Source organism: Phaethon aethereus, assembly GCF_964289735.1.
Source record: "Phaethon aethereus genome assembly, chromosome: 2".
Lineage (NCBI taxonomy): Eukaryota > Metazoa > Chordata > Aves > Phaethontiformes > Phaethontidae > Phaethon > Phaethon aethereus.
The window spans coordinates 135835247-135854902 of NC_138582.1; the positions used below are offsets into that span (position 1 = coordinate 135835247).

The 19656-nt window shown below is 39.6% G+C and overlaps 1 protein-coding gene across 2 annotated transcripts in view; it reads left to right on the forward strand.

Moving 5' to 3' along the window:
- Window positions 1-19507, forward strand: part of IGF2BP3 (insulin like growth factor 2 mRNA binding protein 3) — a 119384-nt gene extending 99877 nt beyond the window's left edge. For both annotated transcript variants that reach the window (XM_081996661.1, XM_081996662.1), the window contains exons 11-15: window positions 6561-6680; window positions 10762-10836; window positions 14495-14626; window positions 15990-16103; window positions 16992-19507. In XM_081996661.1, coding sequence (XP_081852787.1) covers window positions 6561-6680; window positions 10762-10836; window positions 14495-14626; window positions 15990-16103; window positions 16992-17093 — 543 coding nt within the window. In that variant the 3' untranslated portion in view covers window positions 17094-19507. The remainder of the gene's footprint in view (window positions 1-6560; window positions 6681-10761; window positions 10837-14494; window positions 14627-15989; window positions 16104-16991) is intronic.
- The last annotated feature ends 149 nt before the right edge of the window (window positions 19508-19656 follow it).

The following is a 19656-nucleotide window of genomic DNA, read 5'->3' on the forward strand; positions in this document are numbered from 1 at the left end:
GTATTCTGAAGACCAAGTGAGTCATCTGTAAATCTGCTGTGGTTTGGTGATGGTGATCATGGCAGCTGGGAAGGAGGTGAATGGCAAAATAGGACTTTTTAACATAGTCATCTACTGGTTGTATTTTTTTACTTTACAAAGTGGATTTGTTTACTATTTAAAAAACAAAACACCAATAACCCACTAGTCTACATTGTAGCCAAACATTGGCTGAGACTGCTCCATGCAGTCTTAAAATGGTTTTTAATTATTTTCTCACAGCTTAAAAAACTGATGCTGGCTAAAAATGGGTAACATGATTTTGTGACTTGAAATAAAGGCCTCAATCTGTGGTAATTCATTTGGAACACATTTAGAGTAAATGCTCCTGTTGATGTCTGGTACAAAATCCTATTTACTTCAGTGGGTACAATACTTTAAAGATTTACAACCTTATCCCAAATGTTGCCATGGATTTACCAACCCCATACATTTGATGGAGCAAGGGGTCTATGGAGACACTTTAAAACATGACTGGAAAAAAAATTTGTACTGTTGGCAGGCTTGCAGAAAAAGACTGAGATTAATGCTCAAGTTAACATGAGGGACATAAATAACAAACGTGTCCCCTTACTAGCCTGCAAGGGGTGGGTTCATACGCTCATACTGACTGAGGGAGCTAGCTGACCTAGCAGCAGCAGCAGCCGAAAATGAGAGAAAGGGGTTCACCTTGGGGAAGAACCAAGGAGGCAAAACTCTGTTGTTTTGGTGATGTTTGGGTTTTTTATGGTTTTGTGTTTGTGTGTTTTGGTTTGGTGTTTTTGTTGAAAATACATTGAGTGAATGTTCCCGAAATACAGTGTCCACTTCCCCAACTCTGGTGGTTGGGGACCTACTTTTTTTACCTACCACCATCTATCTGAAGAATCATAGTTTTATTTTTCTGAGTTTTTCATCCTTGCTCGGCCATGCTTTGGCTGTTATGCAAGTACACAATGAAGAGGAATGCTTTTCCTTCTGATGACCCTATCTATCAGGTAAGGGAAAAGCTGTCTGTCTTGTGTGTGATTTTGGGCAGTTTGTAGGACTTATGCACCAGACCTTGGCAGAAGAAGTGTTACAGTAAGCTTATCCCAAGGGCAGCCTGTTGGGCTCTACAGATCTTTGTAACTCTGCAAGCAAGAGTTGCAGAAAGAAGAGTGAATCTGCAAATTTTCTTGGCTGTGAGTCCTCAGCTTCTAGCTCTGGTGTGGAGCAGTAGCCCTCAAGCTGAAGGGCATGGAGCAATACCTCAAGGAGGGAAGAGCTTCACCCCAGCTGAGGCGCCAGAAACTAAGTGACTGCTCTACTAAGCAGTAGAGTGCAGTAGGGATTGCAGCAGAGAAGTGATTCTCCTGTGAAAAATCTTGTGTAGGGTTGCAGAGTCTGGCTGGAGTGAAGGGGACCATCCTGACAATAACTGCAGTGCAGGGGCTCCAGGCAAGCCCAGTGTAATAGGGAAGCAGCCAGGGGTTACAGGATTTAGGAACAGGTTAGGCTAGATCTTGGATGGAGGTGGTGGAATTTGAAAAAGATCATTTTTTTTTTTCCCCTAAAGAAATAGTTGTTATGGGCTGCTAGGCTAGGGACAGATGGCAGTTGTTGAGGGACTTGCAGGAGGTATGGAAGGTGGTGTACTCAAAACTGCTACAGGAAAAAGAGTTGGACTAGTCTAAAATGTTAGAGCTATTGGTGTGCAGAAGTGGTTGCTTAGCTTCATCCAATGGGGTAGATTAATTTACATCTCTGTGTTAGATCACTGTTTTCAATCATGATTTAAATGAGCAATCAGGAAATCTGATTTAAGTTGACTTATCAAGTTTTTCATCTGTAGTCTAGTTACTTTCTGAAAGCCTTAGTGTAGTCTGTACTGCCACAGCTACCCTTTGCTAAGATAGTGAATATATCTTTCTATTTAAGCAAGTATGCAGTTTACCATTTGCTTTGGTTAATATATTTTTTCCATTTTCTGTTAAAAAATGATGAATGGTGCTTTTCTTATTTGCCTGATTAATTTTTAACTTCTGATTTTCATGAGGCTACATTTGGATGGAAATTGGCATCCAATTATTGAACAAAACCAGCATTAAAACTGTTTTCATTAGTTAAATGTGCTGGATATAGACAAAAATTCCTTATCAAGCCTGTTTTGTGTTTAAAGCATACTGATTTTTGTAGAAACAAAGCAGGTATTATCAGCTGTTTATGAACTGAACTGTTTCTGGTGACCATTCTTCAAGAATGTTTCTCAGAACTAAGAAATCTCGGTTTCTGAATCTCTGTTTCTGGAGCTCTTTTTAATTTTTTAATTTTTTTTTTTTTTTTAATTCTAAGAAACTAAGTTCTCCATCTGAGTGAACATCCTGGTGTTGTCTAACAGCGTGCCCCAGCTATGCGAGACAAACTTCTCTCCCCAAAGCCATATACCTCAAGTATATGCATGCCTCCCGCCCCACCACCCAGAAGAGTATGTAGTTTGCTTTATACTGTTTGGACCTGTTCAATGTTAGGGTGGACTAGTCCTGAGCCCATCCCACAAATATTGCTAGAGTAGAAGGGGTGTTCTGCACATCACAAACCTCTGAGACGGTTACTCAGGGATTAGGGTGGACGTATGGACCATACACCTTTGAGAACCTAGGTTACTATTTTAAAAGATTTTTTTCCACATTTCTGTCAGTTCTCAGTCTGGTCTTGAATAAACTATTTTCTTATGTGGGGGGAAAATAAAGTGAATGGGGACAAGGAGAAAATTGCAGAGAATTCTCTATGTACAGGAGACCTTACTGTTGTCAACAATTAGTTGATGACTAATCCCATGACTTAATGAACATTACAACTTCAGTAATAAATGCACACTAACATTTAGACTGAAAAGTATTTAAATTTATAACTATACTGTTAAGGCCCTTAAAATTATGAAGTAAAGAAGATGAACTGCAGGATGCTCTCTAGAGTCATTACAGACATTCATTCTCCAAGATATATATACACATATATATTCTAGCTTTTAAATTTTAAGTATATGTTTAAGCGAACTTGGCCTTGTGAAGGGAGTGAACATTGAAGCTCAGATTCCACACAGTGGGAAATTAGTTCCCTAAATTTAGTGCTTCTAACATATGTTTAAGATCTAGGAATCTATTTCTGATATAACTCATGCTAGAAGTTCCTGGAAAGCTCTATGACTTATGTGGCATGGCATGGGGAAGATTAAATTATAGTTGATTTTCTTCCATCCTAAGATCCCCAGAAGCATCTGTAAGATTGATGGGTGGTGTAGTCATTGCATTATGTTTTGATGTGTTTCTTTTGGAGTATAGTCTTCCAGTAAATACAAAAGGATTTAAAAATTATTGTGGGTAAGGAGCTGGACAGATAATAAATTGAACTTGGTGTTATGATACTCTCTTAAAAGCCTTAGCTAGACTTTATTTTTGCCAGAAGAAAAAAGAAATAGCTGTTGTTTTTGATTTTCATGCTTTAAAACAAATCAAACGGTATGTTTTTTGGAGTGGTTAAAAATCAGTGTGGGTAGAGAAATGGACATAATTTCTCTAAATCCTGCATGATGTTATACTGGACATGAATTTAGTTATGTGTATGCACCAATGTGCTTCTGCAGACAAGAATTTGAAAAATGACAATGCATAAACAGTTCAGTATCGACAGATTCTCCACTGTTCCTTAAACATACATCACTATTACACCAAAATGGAAGTTTAATATTAAAGAACCTCACTCACAAAACAATAATAAAAAAGTCCTTTAGGAAAAAAAAGTTGAAATGTAGCAACAAATCAAAATTATGAGGGCACTACAGTGAGCTGACTGTACAGTTGGAAAGACACATGTACATCTTCTGTCTTTCATTGCCTTTGCTGCCCATGTTTTACGTTTAAGGGTGAGGCAGCAGAAAGGAATTTCAGTGGTGAATTGAATCTAGCCAAGAAAGTGGCTTGAAATCAAGCTTTGGGAAGAAGAGGAGAAAACTGTGCTGCAGGCAGATGGGCAACAGAGGGAAGGCAAGAAATACCTGCAAACAAAAGTAATGAAGTTCGATTTGTTTCTATGGTGGAGAAATGTGGAGGTGGCTTTAGGTAGAAGCTGTGTAAATTCTTGAAAACCATGTCAAGTTACGTGTTTGATTTGTAGCAGTGTTATATGAATTAGCTGGAAAGTTTGTGTGCATTAACTCAAAGTTTAGTTGCAAGAGGGTGGCTGGAGTTGCATGTGGGAGGGAAAACTTGGGCAGTGAACTTCTGCTGGAGCATGTGTGGACAATTGAAGGTAGGGGTCAAGGAGATGACCGAGCTAAGCTGTCTACACCTGGATTGGAAAGAGAGGTTGCCTCTACACCCAGTGCAGTTAGTATGGGTCTTTGCAAGAAAACCAGAAAAAACCCAAATGCCTCATGAATCTGTATCTATTTAGAAACATTTTTCTGAAGTGGAGAGACCAATCAAGTACCGGCAGTGGCATTTCCAGGTTACTGGAAATCTTGCTGTTCATTCACAATGAACATGTAAAAGGACTCACTATGAATACACTCACAGGATACTTGTAATAATAGGAGGAGAAAATGAGTAATTTTCTGGAAAGTGGTTTAACATATATACTGAAGTGACTGGTATCTTTCATTAAAAATATGTAGCTTCAGGGTGTGGTTTTGAGGTCATTTTAAACTCATCTGTAGGCAGACTAAAAGGGGTGTTCCCCCCTTTTCCCATGCCTTGACCTAATTGTTGTTTCTTCCTCCCTTGTTCCAGGACTGCCGCTTGTGTGGCACTCTGGTTATTTGGGTCAGGGACTCGCTGCGTGCCTTAAAAATCAGCTGGATCTGCAGTCCTGCTGGCCACAAAGCCCACAGAGCAGTGGGGAGGCTGGGTGTGGAGGGCTGCAACCTGTGTCCAGGGAAAACGTGGGCTTAAACCAGCATAAACTGACTGTGAATCCTGATGCCTTGTATGTGTGAAAACACAGGGTAAATTGTGCAACTGTTGCGATCACCTAAAGCGACTGGCAGAATGTGTTTCTATTCTCAATATCCTATTTTGGGGTTTCTTCACCTGGTACATGGAGCTGTGCCTGGAATTTGTTTCCCCTGAGGTTACAGTTGACTTGTGTTTACCAAAAATAAAGTGGTGAAACTTGGAAACGAGCATTTTGTTCTGATTTGTTTACGATTAATGCGCTGAGACTTTGCTTCCCCTTGAAAGAAGTTACCTAAAAATAAGTGGAGATAGCTCTTTTTATCATATTGCAGCAGCTTTTTTGCTTTGTCTTGCATATAGAATATCTTTTTCTGAAAATATCCCAAAGCTGCTTCGATGATGTTCTGTATGTGGGTCTGTATCCCTAGCAAAATATACAAGTGAGCAAACCTAAGTGAGCACAGTTGGTGCCATGTGCACTGATTGCTGGTGCTCAGGCTGGTCTACATGGTGGGCATTGAGAAAGTGAAGATGAGGATGGCTGCGTTGTCTTCTAATACCTCTGCGGGTAAAGGGACTGTTGGCTTTGTCTTGTTCAGGATGAGCAAAACAAATTTTGAAAATACATGAGGGCTACATAGAGGAAGAAATGCTTTAAAGAGGCCGGGAGGTCTTAAATACCTCCTAGTTCAAAGAAAGGCTTGTGTGAAATGCTTTTGAGAAGTAACCCTGATGTAAATGGATGGATTAATGGTACGGTGGTGTAGTGGGTACTCGGTGGTGCTCTGTTAGTCCGAGATGAGCTCTTCTGAGGCTGGTAAAATAGTTATGGTTTATTGTGGCATATGTGACCCTGCGGTTCGATCACCGCTATGCAGCACATAGAGAGGATCTCAAGTGTTACGTTGTGCTGTCCTGCTGGGGCATCTGCTTGAAAGCAACAGGAGGCTGCGGTGGTGCCTGATATCCACTGGGTGCAATGTTAGGGTCCTCTCGCTTTTAAGAATGCCTAATCTGGTGTTTAATTTACTAGTCTGCTTGAGGCCTGCTGCCAAGGCTCCAACTGTTGCATAATGTTACACAGGAGGAATCGCTGGCAGTTTTCAAGCTGGCTATCATTCCAGATCACTCCCACACAAAGGAAATTGTAGCATATATGTAACTCTGAGGCTTTTTGTGCTGCTCTCAGCACAATCTAAAATTAAAAAAAATAACTAGGAAAACTAGAAAGAGTTTGCCTGCTCAGGCTGTAGCCCCTCTGCATGTAGCAGTCTCATCTGCAGTGTCTTGCATGTGGAAGAACATCCAGACAGTGACAGGTAAGAATGAAAGTCTCGCAAAGAAGCATCACCTCAATTGTTTTTAAAACTCAAAGCATTAAAATTGCAAGTATTTTATAAAAGAATCCTCTTTTGGCTCAAATGTTCTTTCATGTTCTGTGAATTTTATGATTCCCAGAAAAAGCCAGACCCTTAATATTCAGACATCACAGGGCATCACAAGATTTCCCCCCTCATTTCCATGCATGCCTATTCCATACCCGTTTTCCTGTCAGTCTGATTTGTAATGTTCAAAAACATTCACTGCATATTTCCTTCTTCCCCACAGCAACAGCCCGAGTCCGAGACTGTTCATCTGTTCATCCCAGCCTTGGCGGTTGGAGCTATTATTGGCAAGCAGGGACAGCACATCAAACAACTTTCTCGTTTTGCAGGCGCGTCTATTAAGGTATTATTACACTGACTAACTTTTTGTCTATTCTACATGACACTTCCAGCAAGTTTGCACAAGCTGTGTTTTCATGAATGTCCTCCCCCACTCCGTACTTAGAATGTGATGTGATAAATGGTACATTTGTTTATAAATCATCTTTTAATCTTCCTTGAGACAAGATAATTAGAAGCATGTTTTCAAACGTCTCCCGAGGTGTGAAATATAAGCTGTGAAGAAAACTACTTTGGTGGTCTCAATTTCTTAGAAACAGACTTAAGTCTTAATGATGCAGTGCTTAAAGGCTTTCTTCTTGCTTTTGGCAAAGTGAAAATTGGTGAGGTAAATTCCCCTTCTAAAAACAGCAGCACAGGTGAAGTCCCTTACTGCTGTGGCCACTCTTGCTCTGTTCCAGCTGGATCGGTCTGGGCTGTCCAGTTCAGATGGCTCCACTCTGGAGCATTTGTGTTTTAAATCACCCAAAGTACTCCAAGCTCCTGGGGTCAGTCAGTCAGTTCTTTAACATCATGTTTACCTCTGCACCCTGCTTTAACATCCAGTTGTTTGTGTGTTGACTGCCTCAGTGTAGCTAAGAACAAGATGGTTTGCAGAGATTGACCTAATGGAAGCTTAAGTTTGAATTTTAGTCAATTTGGTGAAATCTTCCTTGGCTGTGTACAGCAGTTAGTACCAGTTGCAGTTGTAGGAAGGCCCTTGGGTTTCTGCTACTGATGCCACTGTAGCCACAAGTATCTTCTCTAGACGCTTGAGCTTTTGTCTTGTAAATAGCCCGTTCTGCTGTTCTACGCTGTAAAGATAATGTTTTGGCCAAAATTAAAAAAAAGTACAGTGTATAGCTTTGTGCTGTTAGATTGACATTTTCCTCCACAGATGAAGCAAATGGTTTCTCTCAGTTCTCTTTGCTCAGGAGACATGGCCTGTTCAGTGAGTGCTATGGCAGGGATTTGCCAAAGGTCAGGGGCAGAGGGGCAGGAGCTGGCTATGCTGCGTTGAGCTTGGTGAAGGCAGTGAGGCTGGGCTTGGCTTGGAAGGTGTTCATCTAAGTGTACAGAGAAAAATAATTGGGGAACCCTGATGAATGAGTCTTGTATGTGGTTTGCTGGATGCTGATCCGTTAACTGGTCAGTCAACCAACTGTCACGGTGCCTAATTCCATCCTTTACTAAGCAGTACGTTAGTTGTTATACTATGAAGATGGTTTACGTTAGTAGAGCACTAATAATAATATTTTTAGGGGAAAACATAGAAGAAAGTGAGAGGTGCTGATTTTTCTTTATCAAATTGATCTTGCATGGAGGTGTGATATATCACATGTATTTCCTCTTTCCCTCTCCATTCCCATAGTTTGCCTCTAAAGATTAAGTGGTACATGGAAGGTACTGCTAGGTGGAGGGAGAAATGTGAAATAACCTCAATCTCCAAGAACCCGTCCAAACTAGTTCTTTAGTTGGTCCTTGGAAGACAGTTTAGTGGAAAGGGAGTTTCCCATGTTTCTCACGCATCTGGCTAACAGTGGCCTCAGGCTTCCTCTACTGGCTGGCACCCCTTTACCCAACGCATTTAACATATCTGTATTAATTGAAATTCAGTTAAAAGTTTGCTAAAGCTCTGGTCTTTTGTTCCTTCAGTAAGAATAAAGTAGAGATGATATTTGTGGAACTAGATTAAATCTTAACAGAACTGTACAGATACAGGGTATGCTTGCTAAATTGGGAAGTTGCATGTATGCTTATCAATTAAAATAAAAATGCAACTTCATCTGTAATCTGACAGAACAATATGGAGCAGCATGCTTGCTTCCATGTGAGTGTTAAATATGAGTTAGTAGGAACTTGTTCAAAACTTCTGAACTTTCCTCGTGTTGACCACTTGCCCGTTCTCGTAGCTTTTGAGCAAAATAATAAATTATAAATCATCAAGGAATCTGTGCTTTTAGCTAAGAGTTGGAGGGGGTGCTGCCTGAGTAACTTTTAACTTGCCAAACAGTAGCAATTGTACTTTGTGGAGGAAGTAAGTCTTTGTGCATGATACTCTGAGCTTGTTTTGAGTTGTGATGTAGGTTGTTACAGATGAAAACATTTTACATCCTCGTCCACCTTCTTTTGTGCTTGTGCTGAGCTTTGTAGATCTGATGAAAGTTGTTAGCCACAAAGTAAGACTAAAGAAACTGTAGATGCACAGGAGTTCTACACAAGGCTGCGGTGTCTAGCCTGTCACTTCAGAGGTGCATGTGGCTCAGGTTGTGTCCCTGTGCTGGGGGTCATTGCTTGGTAATGCTGGCTTGGTGTGGGGCTCCAGCAGATTGAATTATTCAGCAAAGGAGCCAGGCACAGACTTCTGGGCTCTCTGCTGCCCACCCTGTACTACAGTCTTGGGACATGTTGGGAACCATTGGCATCTCCTTGGTTGTAAAGTATTCCCAGAGTAGCCCTTCTTGTCTCTGAAGGAGTTGGGATGAGCATTATATAGGTTTTGGGTGTATGAAGTTGTCAGCTTGTGACTTCGCATATGGAAGACCAGTTGTTTTCTGGTTAGAAATTTAAAACTATTGCTCTCAGAAGTTAAAAATTCACCACTTGGCTACTATTTATATATAACTCCTCCTTCCAGGAGCAGACAGACAAAATTAACACTGAAGTCCCTTCAGACATTGAAATATTAGTTGGTACATGTTTCTTTCACAGCCCTCAATCTTGTTTTACTCCAGCTGCTGAGAACAGGACAGTCTAAGATAAAAGCAAAGAAAGAAATGTCCCAGAACATTTAAACATGTGTAAGACGTAACGAAGGCTTGATGAAAAATATTTTTCCTAAAATTCAAATAAAGGCACTGGTGTTCACTAAGAAAAAAACACGAGGTGACTGAGAGGCAAGCTACAATGTCCATTTTACATGAACGGCAATTATCAGGCAGAGTTCTGTTCAGTCAGCTGCCTCCAAATGTGCCTTGAAATTTTGCCCCTCTAAAATACTTGTGTTCCAAAGAGTGAATGGATTTAGTCTGTGCTTGCCCTTACCACAACGTCATGTCATATAAATGTACTGCTGTAAAATGAATGTGTATTTTTAGATATAGCCAACTGGAATGCAGAAATTGTATGAAAAATAAATATGCAAACAGATAACTAGTATGTAATGTCTTCTCCATCTTAGGGTACAATATGAATAATTATATAAACTTTGGTTAGCAAAATTCTTTAGTGAAAATGATGCATGGTGACTGGTAATTTGTCTGAAATAAACTACAGCTGCTAAATATGAATAACATCCCTATGCCAACAGCGAAGATGAAATCCTGTAGTGTTTAATATATTGCCCATTCAGCAACGGCTATGTAATACTAGATGCAACAATGGAAATGTCAGTTGTGATAAACAAAAGATTCATCCAGAATGTCAGAGGCTAGTTTGAATTATTTAATACCACTGGAGTCTGAGAACAACACCCACAGAAATCTTACTTTTGTGGTGACATGAACTGCTTAAAGAACCTACAGGCATCTCTGCCTCAGCTCTAGTGGAGCTTAATTTTTATGTGGGTCACACAAATAAATGTCTGTAGATACAAGCCCCTTGGAAACTGCGAACTCATTGTCCAGTATAGCGGAATGTTTTGTATCTGATTAGTTACAACAGTAAAGTGATTCTTCTGTTCTCGGTGGGATGGATGCAAACTTTTGCTAATGAGCAAAACTTGTTAGAAAGACTATTTAAGTTAGTGGGTAAGCATGAGAATCTTGGTCTATTAACCATACTTGTCTTTTTGAAGGCTAGATGTCTTACATCACTCATAGCCACATGAAAATGGCTTGTGGGATTTTGCCATATGTGGATGAGCAGCTATGCCTTTAATTTTCAGAAGTAAATTTGCTTACGGTTTAGCCAATTTCTCTGTATTTCATTATAGCTAATTAATGCACTTTAAAGAGAACAAACCCGTCATGACTGAAGTGTAATGCTGCTGCTGTAACAAATAATTTTTCACTCTTGAACAGAATGTGAGACTGAAAGAGGGAGTAGGTGGCTTTAAACTATTCCTTCAAAAGACAGCTACCAAAAGCTATGTTTATCTATTCCAGATTGCCCCTGCTGAAGGACCAGATGCCAAGCTGAGAATGGTTATCATCACTGGACCTCCAGAAGCTCAGTTCAAGGTACAACATATGAAAATTTGTCAGTCTGTAGTGGCCTTTGGACTATAAGGGACAATGTTGAAAAGAAGACACTTGGTTCCAAGCACCATTTTATTCATAATTTTAGTAAACACTTGATTTTTGCTTTCCTTTTGCCAAAAGGTATCTCATATGAATATGAGTAACACAGTACTATTAGAGGCCATGTTCTGGTCACCTGAAAACTGGTGGAAGTTTCACATAAGTTAGAATGAAGTCTAGGATGCAAATATGGCCATATTGCATTCCTAATTATCTTTTTTATCTACCAGCACAATAGTTCAGTTTTTTCTAGCCTGTCTTAATACATACAACAGTTTACTGACAAGATGAGAGACTGAGTCTTCCCAGGTTACTGTTGCATGCCAAATGGAAAATGCTTTTTGGGTAGCTCTACAGATAAATACAAGATTTCTAATTGTATTTCCACTACAACTACAAGGAGATACTCAACCTGATTATCCCATTTGGGTTCTGATTGAGTTCTGGAGTGGCCTTCTGCCTTAAGTGCCAAGGGATAAATCTAGTTACTCCAAAAGCAGTTGACCACGTTATGAGTGATGCAGACAGCTCAGTGCAGCAGCCTGGCCTCATCACAGATGAGGCCCAGAGCAGGTAGAGAGTCACTTTGAGAGTTCATGTCCTGGCATTGTTCTCTTGCCTGTTCTCATTTTTGTCTTTGTATTTTTGCTTCAGGGTGTCTTGCAAGAAGGAGGTGCACAAACTTCAGGCATATCTAGAATCAGTTTCATTAATGCCTTTAGGAGTTTTGGAGAAGTATGAGGGCAGGTATTTTGCAGTGGTAAACTAGATGCATTTGGGTAGGATTATTGCTCAGTTGCCATATACATTTGAGAAGCTATTGAAGACAGTGCATTAACTTAGCTCTGCCTCCTTGAGGTTTTCTGTGTGCATGTGGGTTTGGCCATATGGCATGTTCCACATATAGGGTGTTCTTGTGATCTGGGATCAGCACAAGCTCAGATTCTGGCTACCTTTTCTTTTCATCAGATATCAGTGAACTTACCCTCAAGCAGTAGCAGGCTGAAATAGATTTGGGCATCCCTTACCTTGACTTTTCATGTAGGCAAATGCTTGTCCTCAGGCTTCGTCCCTAAGAGAGTCTTGAAGTCCCACAGAGTTCTTTTGCCAGCTCTTCTTCCCAACCTGGATCTCACAAGAAGGAAAGTCTCCCTTTTCTGTACCCCATACGTTGGTTAAAACCACATTGATCAGTCACTTCTCTATACTTGGGCTTCTGCTTGCAAAGAGGGATCAATGTGCTAGCACAGCTGATGCTCCCGAGTATGCTGGTCTTGAGAAGGAGAGGGGTTATCCCTCAGAGTGTCCTTCAACTCCAGTCCCCGTAGTCTTTTACCACTCTTTGAGCAATGCCCTCTTGACTGAGATGGGCAGAGGCAGAGTTCAGTCCTTTCTTTTATCACCGTTAACCTGAAGCATGCCTTACAGTCAGGGCCAAGCTTCATTAAAGCTGTACTTAAGCTCTGTTTAGGAAGGGTCTTCTCTATCTTCGAGCATAGGCTATTGCTTCTTAGGCACTAAGAATGTAACCTGGGTGCACAACAACTCGAAGAGGGAATAGCTGCTGCTCAGATGAGTAACCAGCTCTTGGAGAGGCAGCGTCATCCCAGAGCCTGTGAGTTTGGCATCCTTTCCCTACTACATTGTGTTCTGCTGCCTGTGATTCATGTCCGTGGTAGCTGCAGTGGCTGCACCCCTTTCTTCCTCAGCTGCAGTAGCCTGAGGATGTTGTGGTATGCAGGGCTATTTATTAGCAAGGCAACGGGCAGAGAATATGCCACTGTTTACAGCCTTTGCTGCAGTGCTCCCTAGAGTTTAAGCGTACCTGTGACACCAATATTCAGAGATGATCATGTTGCCTTGGATCTCGGGCAAGTGCAAACAAAGTGGAATCTAGTGTAGACAACATATTTCAGCCAGTATTTTACTGTGAAGGAGCTGCAGCCCAGTTAGATTGTTTCTTCTCCTTAAAGATTTTTTCAAGAGCTGAAAGATTTGGGATGTTGGAAATACCTCTACTATCTTTTAAAAAGTCAACATCCCACCTTGCTTTATAGTTCAGCACCTCTCCCACTGAGGCTGGCAGCCTGTGCAGGTTGTCAAGGTGTTATGCACATGAAAAGCATTGCTATTGAAATAAAAAGGGCTGTGCTGGCTACTGTCTGTCTCTAACAAATTTGGAAACAGTTTCAGAATCTCCAGCTCAAGATGATGGCTGGGGGTAGTATTTTATCTGCTCTTGGCAAACCCTTTTGAAGTGTTTTCCTGGAGCAGGAATCTCTGCAGGGCTGTTGATGGTGTCAGAACGTGATAGTTGTACTGCTTTGGTATGGCTTTTTTGTGTAGTCTTTTGTCTCACTGGAAAGATGATAGCTTTTGTCCTCTGTGACAGGGTCCCATGACCTGCAGTATCCCACCTAGGTCAAAGCCATGTGCTACAGATTTTTCCATACTCTTCAGGTGGAGTCTGACTTACCCAAAATACTGAGTGCTTTCAGCTCCAAGGTCACAAAATGTCTTTCACCTTACACATTCTAGAGTAGCATGAACTTGAGTAGGCTTTTAGAACATGAGCTAGAAATAAGATCAAATAAACTGCCACTATTTAAAATAATTATCACATCATGCAATCTTTTTGGACTTTTCATATTCCATTGCAGTGGTGGCCTGTACGATGGCTGATTTAGCATGTACGCAGTGACAGGGCTGGCAAGCATGGTTTAAGGAAAGTGATAAAGAATCTGAGCTGGAAGGGCTTTGTGTTCCTAGGTTTATGGCTTTTACAGAACATCTCTCTTCAGTATCTCAATAGAAATTATTTTTTGATGCCTCTAGAAGATGCAGAGTAGAAGATGTGGTTACCATTCTCAAGAATTCGCTGATGAACAGCAGGACGTAAGGAAATAAATGTGTTTAAAAATCAGCAAGATTCATAAGCTTAGTCTCAGTGGACATTCTTGTTACCTGGCGCTTGTGTCTTCCCCGGAAAAGGGAACTGTGTGCTGGAGGGAGTAATACTATTCCCACGGTGCTATTTAGATCTAGGCAGTTTGATTTTTCACTTCAGAAAATTGAGCAAGCTCAGATTTATTTATTTTTAAATATGTTGTAATGGATTGTAAAAGGAAGCTGTTTGCTGTAATTGGAGTCTTTACCCCATGACCTGTTTGGGGGGGGTGGGGGTGGCTTTTTTTTTTTCCAGATTAGCATCCTTAAAAGAATGGTTTCTGAGCAAATTAATTGCATTGTGCTTCTGGGTGTAATAAAAAATGCTTCAGCCAGACAGTTCTTCTCTCTACCACTCTACTTCTACAGAGATGCAATAGTTTATTTTAAAAGCAGTATTTCTACCAAAAAGGAGAATAATAATGATCTCTCTTAAACTGCTCTGTGATTCCCTGGTGTCATGCAATCTTAAAGTTGGACAGTGGTGCTTCCTAGTTTAGTACAAAGACTTCTTTTAGAAAAATAGTTATTGTACTTATTAGGGAAAATGCTTTGTCAAGGGTTGTGTACTGAGAAGTCTCCATTCTGTGGAATTTCTTGAAGTTAACTAAATTTCAGTAAGCGCATTCCCTAAGTGAAAGCATTTTTGCAGGCTCAAGGGAGAATCTATGGAAAACTTAAAGAAGAAAATTTCTTTGGACCTAAAGAAGAAGTGAAACTTGAGGCTCATATAAAAGTGCCATCCTATGCTGCTGGTAGAGTTATTGGTAAAGGAGGCAAAACAGTAAGTAGCTGAAGTAAAACTTGTAGTGTTGTTCAGTTATGTTTCTTATTTTAGCATGTATATATGTAAAAGGCTTAAATATTTAGCTAACTAATAGCTAATTCTTTGAAGTTATGTTAAAGCAGGTGCTATTTTCTTAGCTGTACTTGTTAAGCCTTCCTTTCTTCTAGCATAGAGTCAAGAGAAGCTCATCTCAGAATGTTTTATTTCATCTAAAAAAAAAAAAACAGTCTAACAAAAATCGATAGTCCCAGTCAGATCTGCAGGGCTTTTATTAATAGAAATTTAGTTCTTCCATTTAGAATGAATATGTTCCCAAGATCTCAAGATCTGCTTCTGTGAACATAGCTTATACCAGATTTTTTTGCAAAAAGATTAGTCTAGTCTCATTTAATTAAAATCAAATCCAGTGTGTCCAAAGGTGGCAATGCTGGCCAAAACGTGAGTTAAAGCATAATTTCTAAATAACCGGTAGGAAATTAAGATGGGTTCTGACCTCAGTGTTACCAAAAAAAAAAATATTTTTTTCCTTCAATGTAATTGATGGCATTTCTTAGGCTCAGTTTGTTGCATGAAATAACATCACTGAGATATTCCAGTCCTGAAAAGGTGCTGGTACTCCAGTATTTTCATATGGCTGTAAGTCAGGAGCTAGTTGATCTTTGTGAAGAAATAGTTCAGTCTTGGGTCTCCCTCCTTGACGGCAATGGGGTCTTGAAGTTAAGTGTCAGGAGGGAACGTGGCTTTTTTCATTACTTGCAGTGGTAAGAAGTTTAAAGACAAACGTCTCTGAAAGTTGTTAATTTAAAATATTTTTAATCAAATAATGCCATGCATTTCTAAAACAAAATGAGTGTAAACGGGATAAAGACTCTAACCTTACCTCTACTTAACACTATGGAAGCAGATATGCTACTGAAAATAATTTGGACACTTCTCATTGTTCTGTTTGGAGTTCTCCATCTTGTGGAGATTTTTCAAGGAAAAATGTCTAAATATCTTGACTCTTTTTTTTCTTCCATACATTATATACATTGTTTGAGTTTTCTGACCTTAAACTTGTAAACTCAACTGTAAACACCATGGCATCTGTTTGCTTTTTTAAGTCATGTATTTAACACCTTCTGTGTGTTGTACTCAGTCTTTAAAACACTTCTACAAACCTAAAGAACTTGATGCTAATTTATGTTAAAGACACCTGGTGGAGTGCACACTGCTGCACAAAGATGCTTTCTGTTAGTGGGTTTCTTTCTTTAAACATAACAAAATAATGATGTTTCTGTAGTCAGCAGTATCTTTGACTCTTGGTGGTTGTGGGATATTTGTTTGCTTAATATTTTCTTACTTGTACTATCTATTACAGGTAAATGAGCTTCAGAACTTGACAAGTGCAGAAGTTGTAGTCCCTCGTGACCAGACACCTGATGAAAATGATCAGGTGGTTGTGAAAATAACTGGTCACTTCTATGCATGCCAGGTAGGAGGACTGGAATGAATTTCTGTATTACCTTGATGTTGCCATGGTCTTTCTTTTATATCCACGTGCAGAGACAAAGGATGGAAGACTTTTACCCAGGATACAGAAAGCACTGCTTGCCAGGCTCTTCTAGTTGTCTTGCTGCAATAAACTTTCCTCGTGCCTGTGAGAGATTTACAACAATATTGCACTTACATATGTAAAACAATCTCATTAAATTATCCTATCGATATAGGTAGGCTCTGGCACTGCTAAAACCCAAGTTGTGATTGGACTGAAATTCAGATGGAGGGGAGATACAAACCCATCTCATAGTACCTGGCAAGAACTGCACCTATATATGCAGTTTGTCCACATCACCCAATCTGTTGATTTAATACTAAAAAAAGGATTACAAGATTCCTTCCCTCATACCAGTTCCTTTTGATACTTTGCTACAGGTGACTTGTAGTTCAGAAAGGAGATAGGAGGGCTGGCAAGTCCTGCAAATCTGACCTTCTGGATTCCCTGGTGTATAAAAAAATTGTCCAAACTCTGCTAGAAGAGTGGTTCTTATAAAACATTAGTATCTCCGGAGGAGTAAAATGAAAGTAGCCTGCAGCTTCAGTAATCTTAATGTTGGTAGTCATCATGCTATGCTCATGCTTTCTAGATTACAGATGTGAAAACTGGTGATGTGGCTAGTTGTGGTAGGCAGAAAAAGAAGAAAAATCAAAAATTAAGTTGTCCATCATGACTAACCCAAGTGTATTTTAACTCATGAGTAATCGTGTTAGGAATTTAGTTATTCCAGATTTTCTTAATCCCAGCAGCATCTATAGTCGGTTGTAAACAGCAGTCACTGCAGCATGGCACCATGATGAGTTGTTTCTTCTTTATGTCCTTCAGCTTGCTCAGAGAAAAATTCAGGAAATACTGGCTCAGGTAAGAAGGCAGCAGCAACAGCAAAAAACATTGCAAAGCGGACAGCCTCAGCCAAGACGAAAATAAAGGTTTAGGAAACGGCCCATCAGAGACAGATGCCAGACCAAAGACAGACTGTGCGACAGAGAAACGGGTGGCGAGCACCTGTTGAAGTTATATGCAGAAGATCCACCAAGCCAATCACCTGTTCGAGGACCAGGCAACCGTTGAACGCTGTCTCTGAGAATGTATTCTTTAGGCTCTCTCAAACTTTTGAAACCCAGCTTTAAAATAAGGACCCCTTCACTTCCCTTTTGTTCTATTCTCACAATTTAACATAAACTCGTTAGTCTTTTTTATTGTTCTTATTATTCCCCAACAATTTTAGAACTTGGTTTAATGAAGCTTTCTCTTCTGAGTTCACTGGTTTAAAAAAAAAAAAAAGAAAAGAAAAAAGAAAAAAAAAAAAAGAAAAGGCATTGCTCTTATAGGTCCAGTTGTAAAAGAAGAAACACATTTGGAGGGTGGGATTGCGGGTGGGCTAGGGTTAGAGCAAGGGTATTGACAACAGTTTAAGTGTTAGTCCCAATGTTGAAACAAGTGGCATTTTTTAAAAAGAATTTGGTTGCATTTTTACATAACACTGCCATGAATAACCTAAGGGAAGTGTTGAATGGTGTTGGCCAGGGCATAAAAAGATAAATATGCATTTTACTAAACTACCTCAGGCATTTAGTACCTCAATGAGAAATTGTTCCTTTTTTGCTTTTTTTTTTTTGGTATTTTGTATACTTTATAAAGCTAATAGTTCTTGAGCATTTTATTTTTTTAAAAAAAATTAAAATTTGATCAGCCACCAGCCAGGAGTACTACAGACTTACCGGGGAAAAATATAGTAGAGCACTTCTAGCTGCTGGCTGATGGGAGTAAGGTGGGTGAAAAAAACATAGCCTCAGATTTTCTGAGGGCTTCAACACCATCATTTGTTTAAAAAAAAAAAAAAATTCAGTGAATGTTCAAAAGATAGTGAATGATGCCAACATTCTGATAGCAGCAATGCCGTTTAGTTTTCTTTTAAGATGGGATGAAAAAGTTTGTGACGGTACTTTTTTGGGAACAGGACAAGGAAGTGATGGCAAGAGGCTGGGGTTGGGGGAAAAATTTAGAAGGCTGCAAGAGGCTGAATTTTTTTTTTTGTGCTACTTGATTGAATGCATGAACCCTTTGTGCCTTTGACCATCACTACCTAATAATGCTACATTTAACCATTTGCAGCCCATTTGGACTTTGCCATTTTGTTCAAAGAGCAAGCTTCATCTTCAGTTTGATAGAACACTTGATCTGCTAGGGCGTATTTGAGGCCATGAGGGCCTCTGCTGTATGCAGATCAGATCATACTGCTTTCAGTTACCACGATGGGGGAAGGTCAAACAGTGTTTGATCACATTGAAAGATAATGAAAGGCTAAGTTTACATATCCAGCCGCTGTTATGGGCCACACTAAGCCACTTTGAAGGTTTTAAAAACTATTACAAGAAAAAAAAAAACAAACAAACAGAAAACAACCACCTCTCTAGCCTGGCTTGTAATAGATGCAGCAGGATTTATGCACGTTCTGCAACCAACCATTAGAGAAGAAAAAAAAAATGTCAAAAGGCAGGGATAACAGGAAAGTTACCAAATTTTTTAATTTCCGAATGTAATTTGAATGATGATTGTGGTAATAGTGACACATTCAAGTTTCTACAATAAACTTCAGTCTACCTCAGTTTAAGAAAAAAAAAATGTGGCAACACATGGTGCATAAAGACTGCTGTGTGTGTGTGTGTGCGCGTGCGCGCCTGTATGTGTGTGGTCGACAGAGCCATGCTATTACCTCTGAACCTTTTTTGTGATGTTTTTTGTGCATGAGATGATCAGAATCACCATGCTGCACTGATTTGAGGGGCACAACGAGCAAAAACATTTGTTTCATCATTTTGTTATCTACCTCTTAGGTTCATGTTGAAATAGAGGCATTACTACATAGACTAGATAATTTTCCCAAAGATCATTGTTGTACAGATTAGGTAATTTTGAAAATGGTCTGAAGTGTTTTTTCCTGCATCTCTTCTTTACTAATTGGTTTAAAAACCACAAACTTATGTTGTAGTTTTAGCAAAGAAAAAATGAGTTTCTTTTCCTTTTTTGACAGTGACCTTCATCTAGCCTTTAGGAGAATTTTTTTTTTCTTACAATGAATTTAAAATTACTGAAGTATGAAAAGTCATAGCATCTTAATTTTTGTTGAGGCTTAAGTCAGTCTGACGTTCCTTTCTTAACATTTGAGGAGGATTTGACTTCATTATTTTCCATAAAAATTACCTTACAAATAGGCGCTGCATTTACATCTGCTGATTTAAATACTGTCATCTCTCTGAAATTTCTAGACTTAGTATGGTAAATCATGTTTTTCTTTTCAATTGAGACTTGGTAATTTGGAGTATTTGGGAATAGCTAGAAAGTAAATACTGTAAATGATTTCAATATCCACAAGTATGGATCATTTTTCATCTGTAATGTGCCCCCCAATGCAGCTCCACTTGCCAGATGCCTCTGAATGGAATAAAGAGTTTAACTCCTATCATCAGATTAAAGTTGTGTGGTGTTT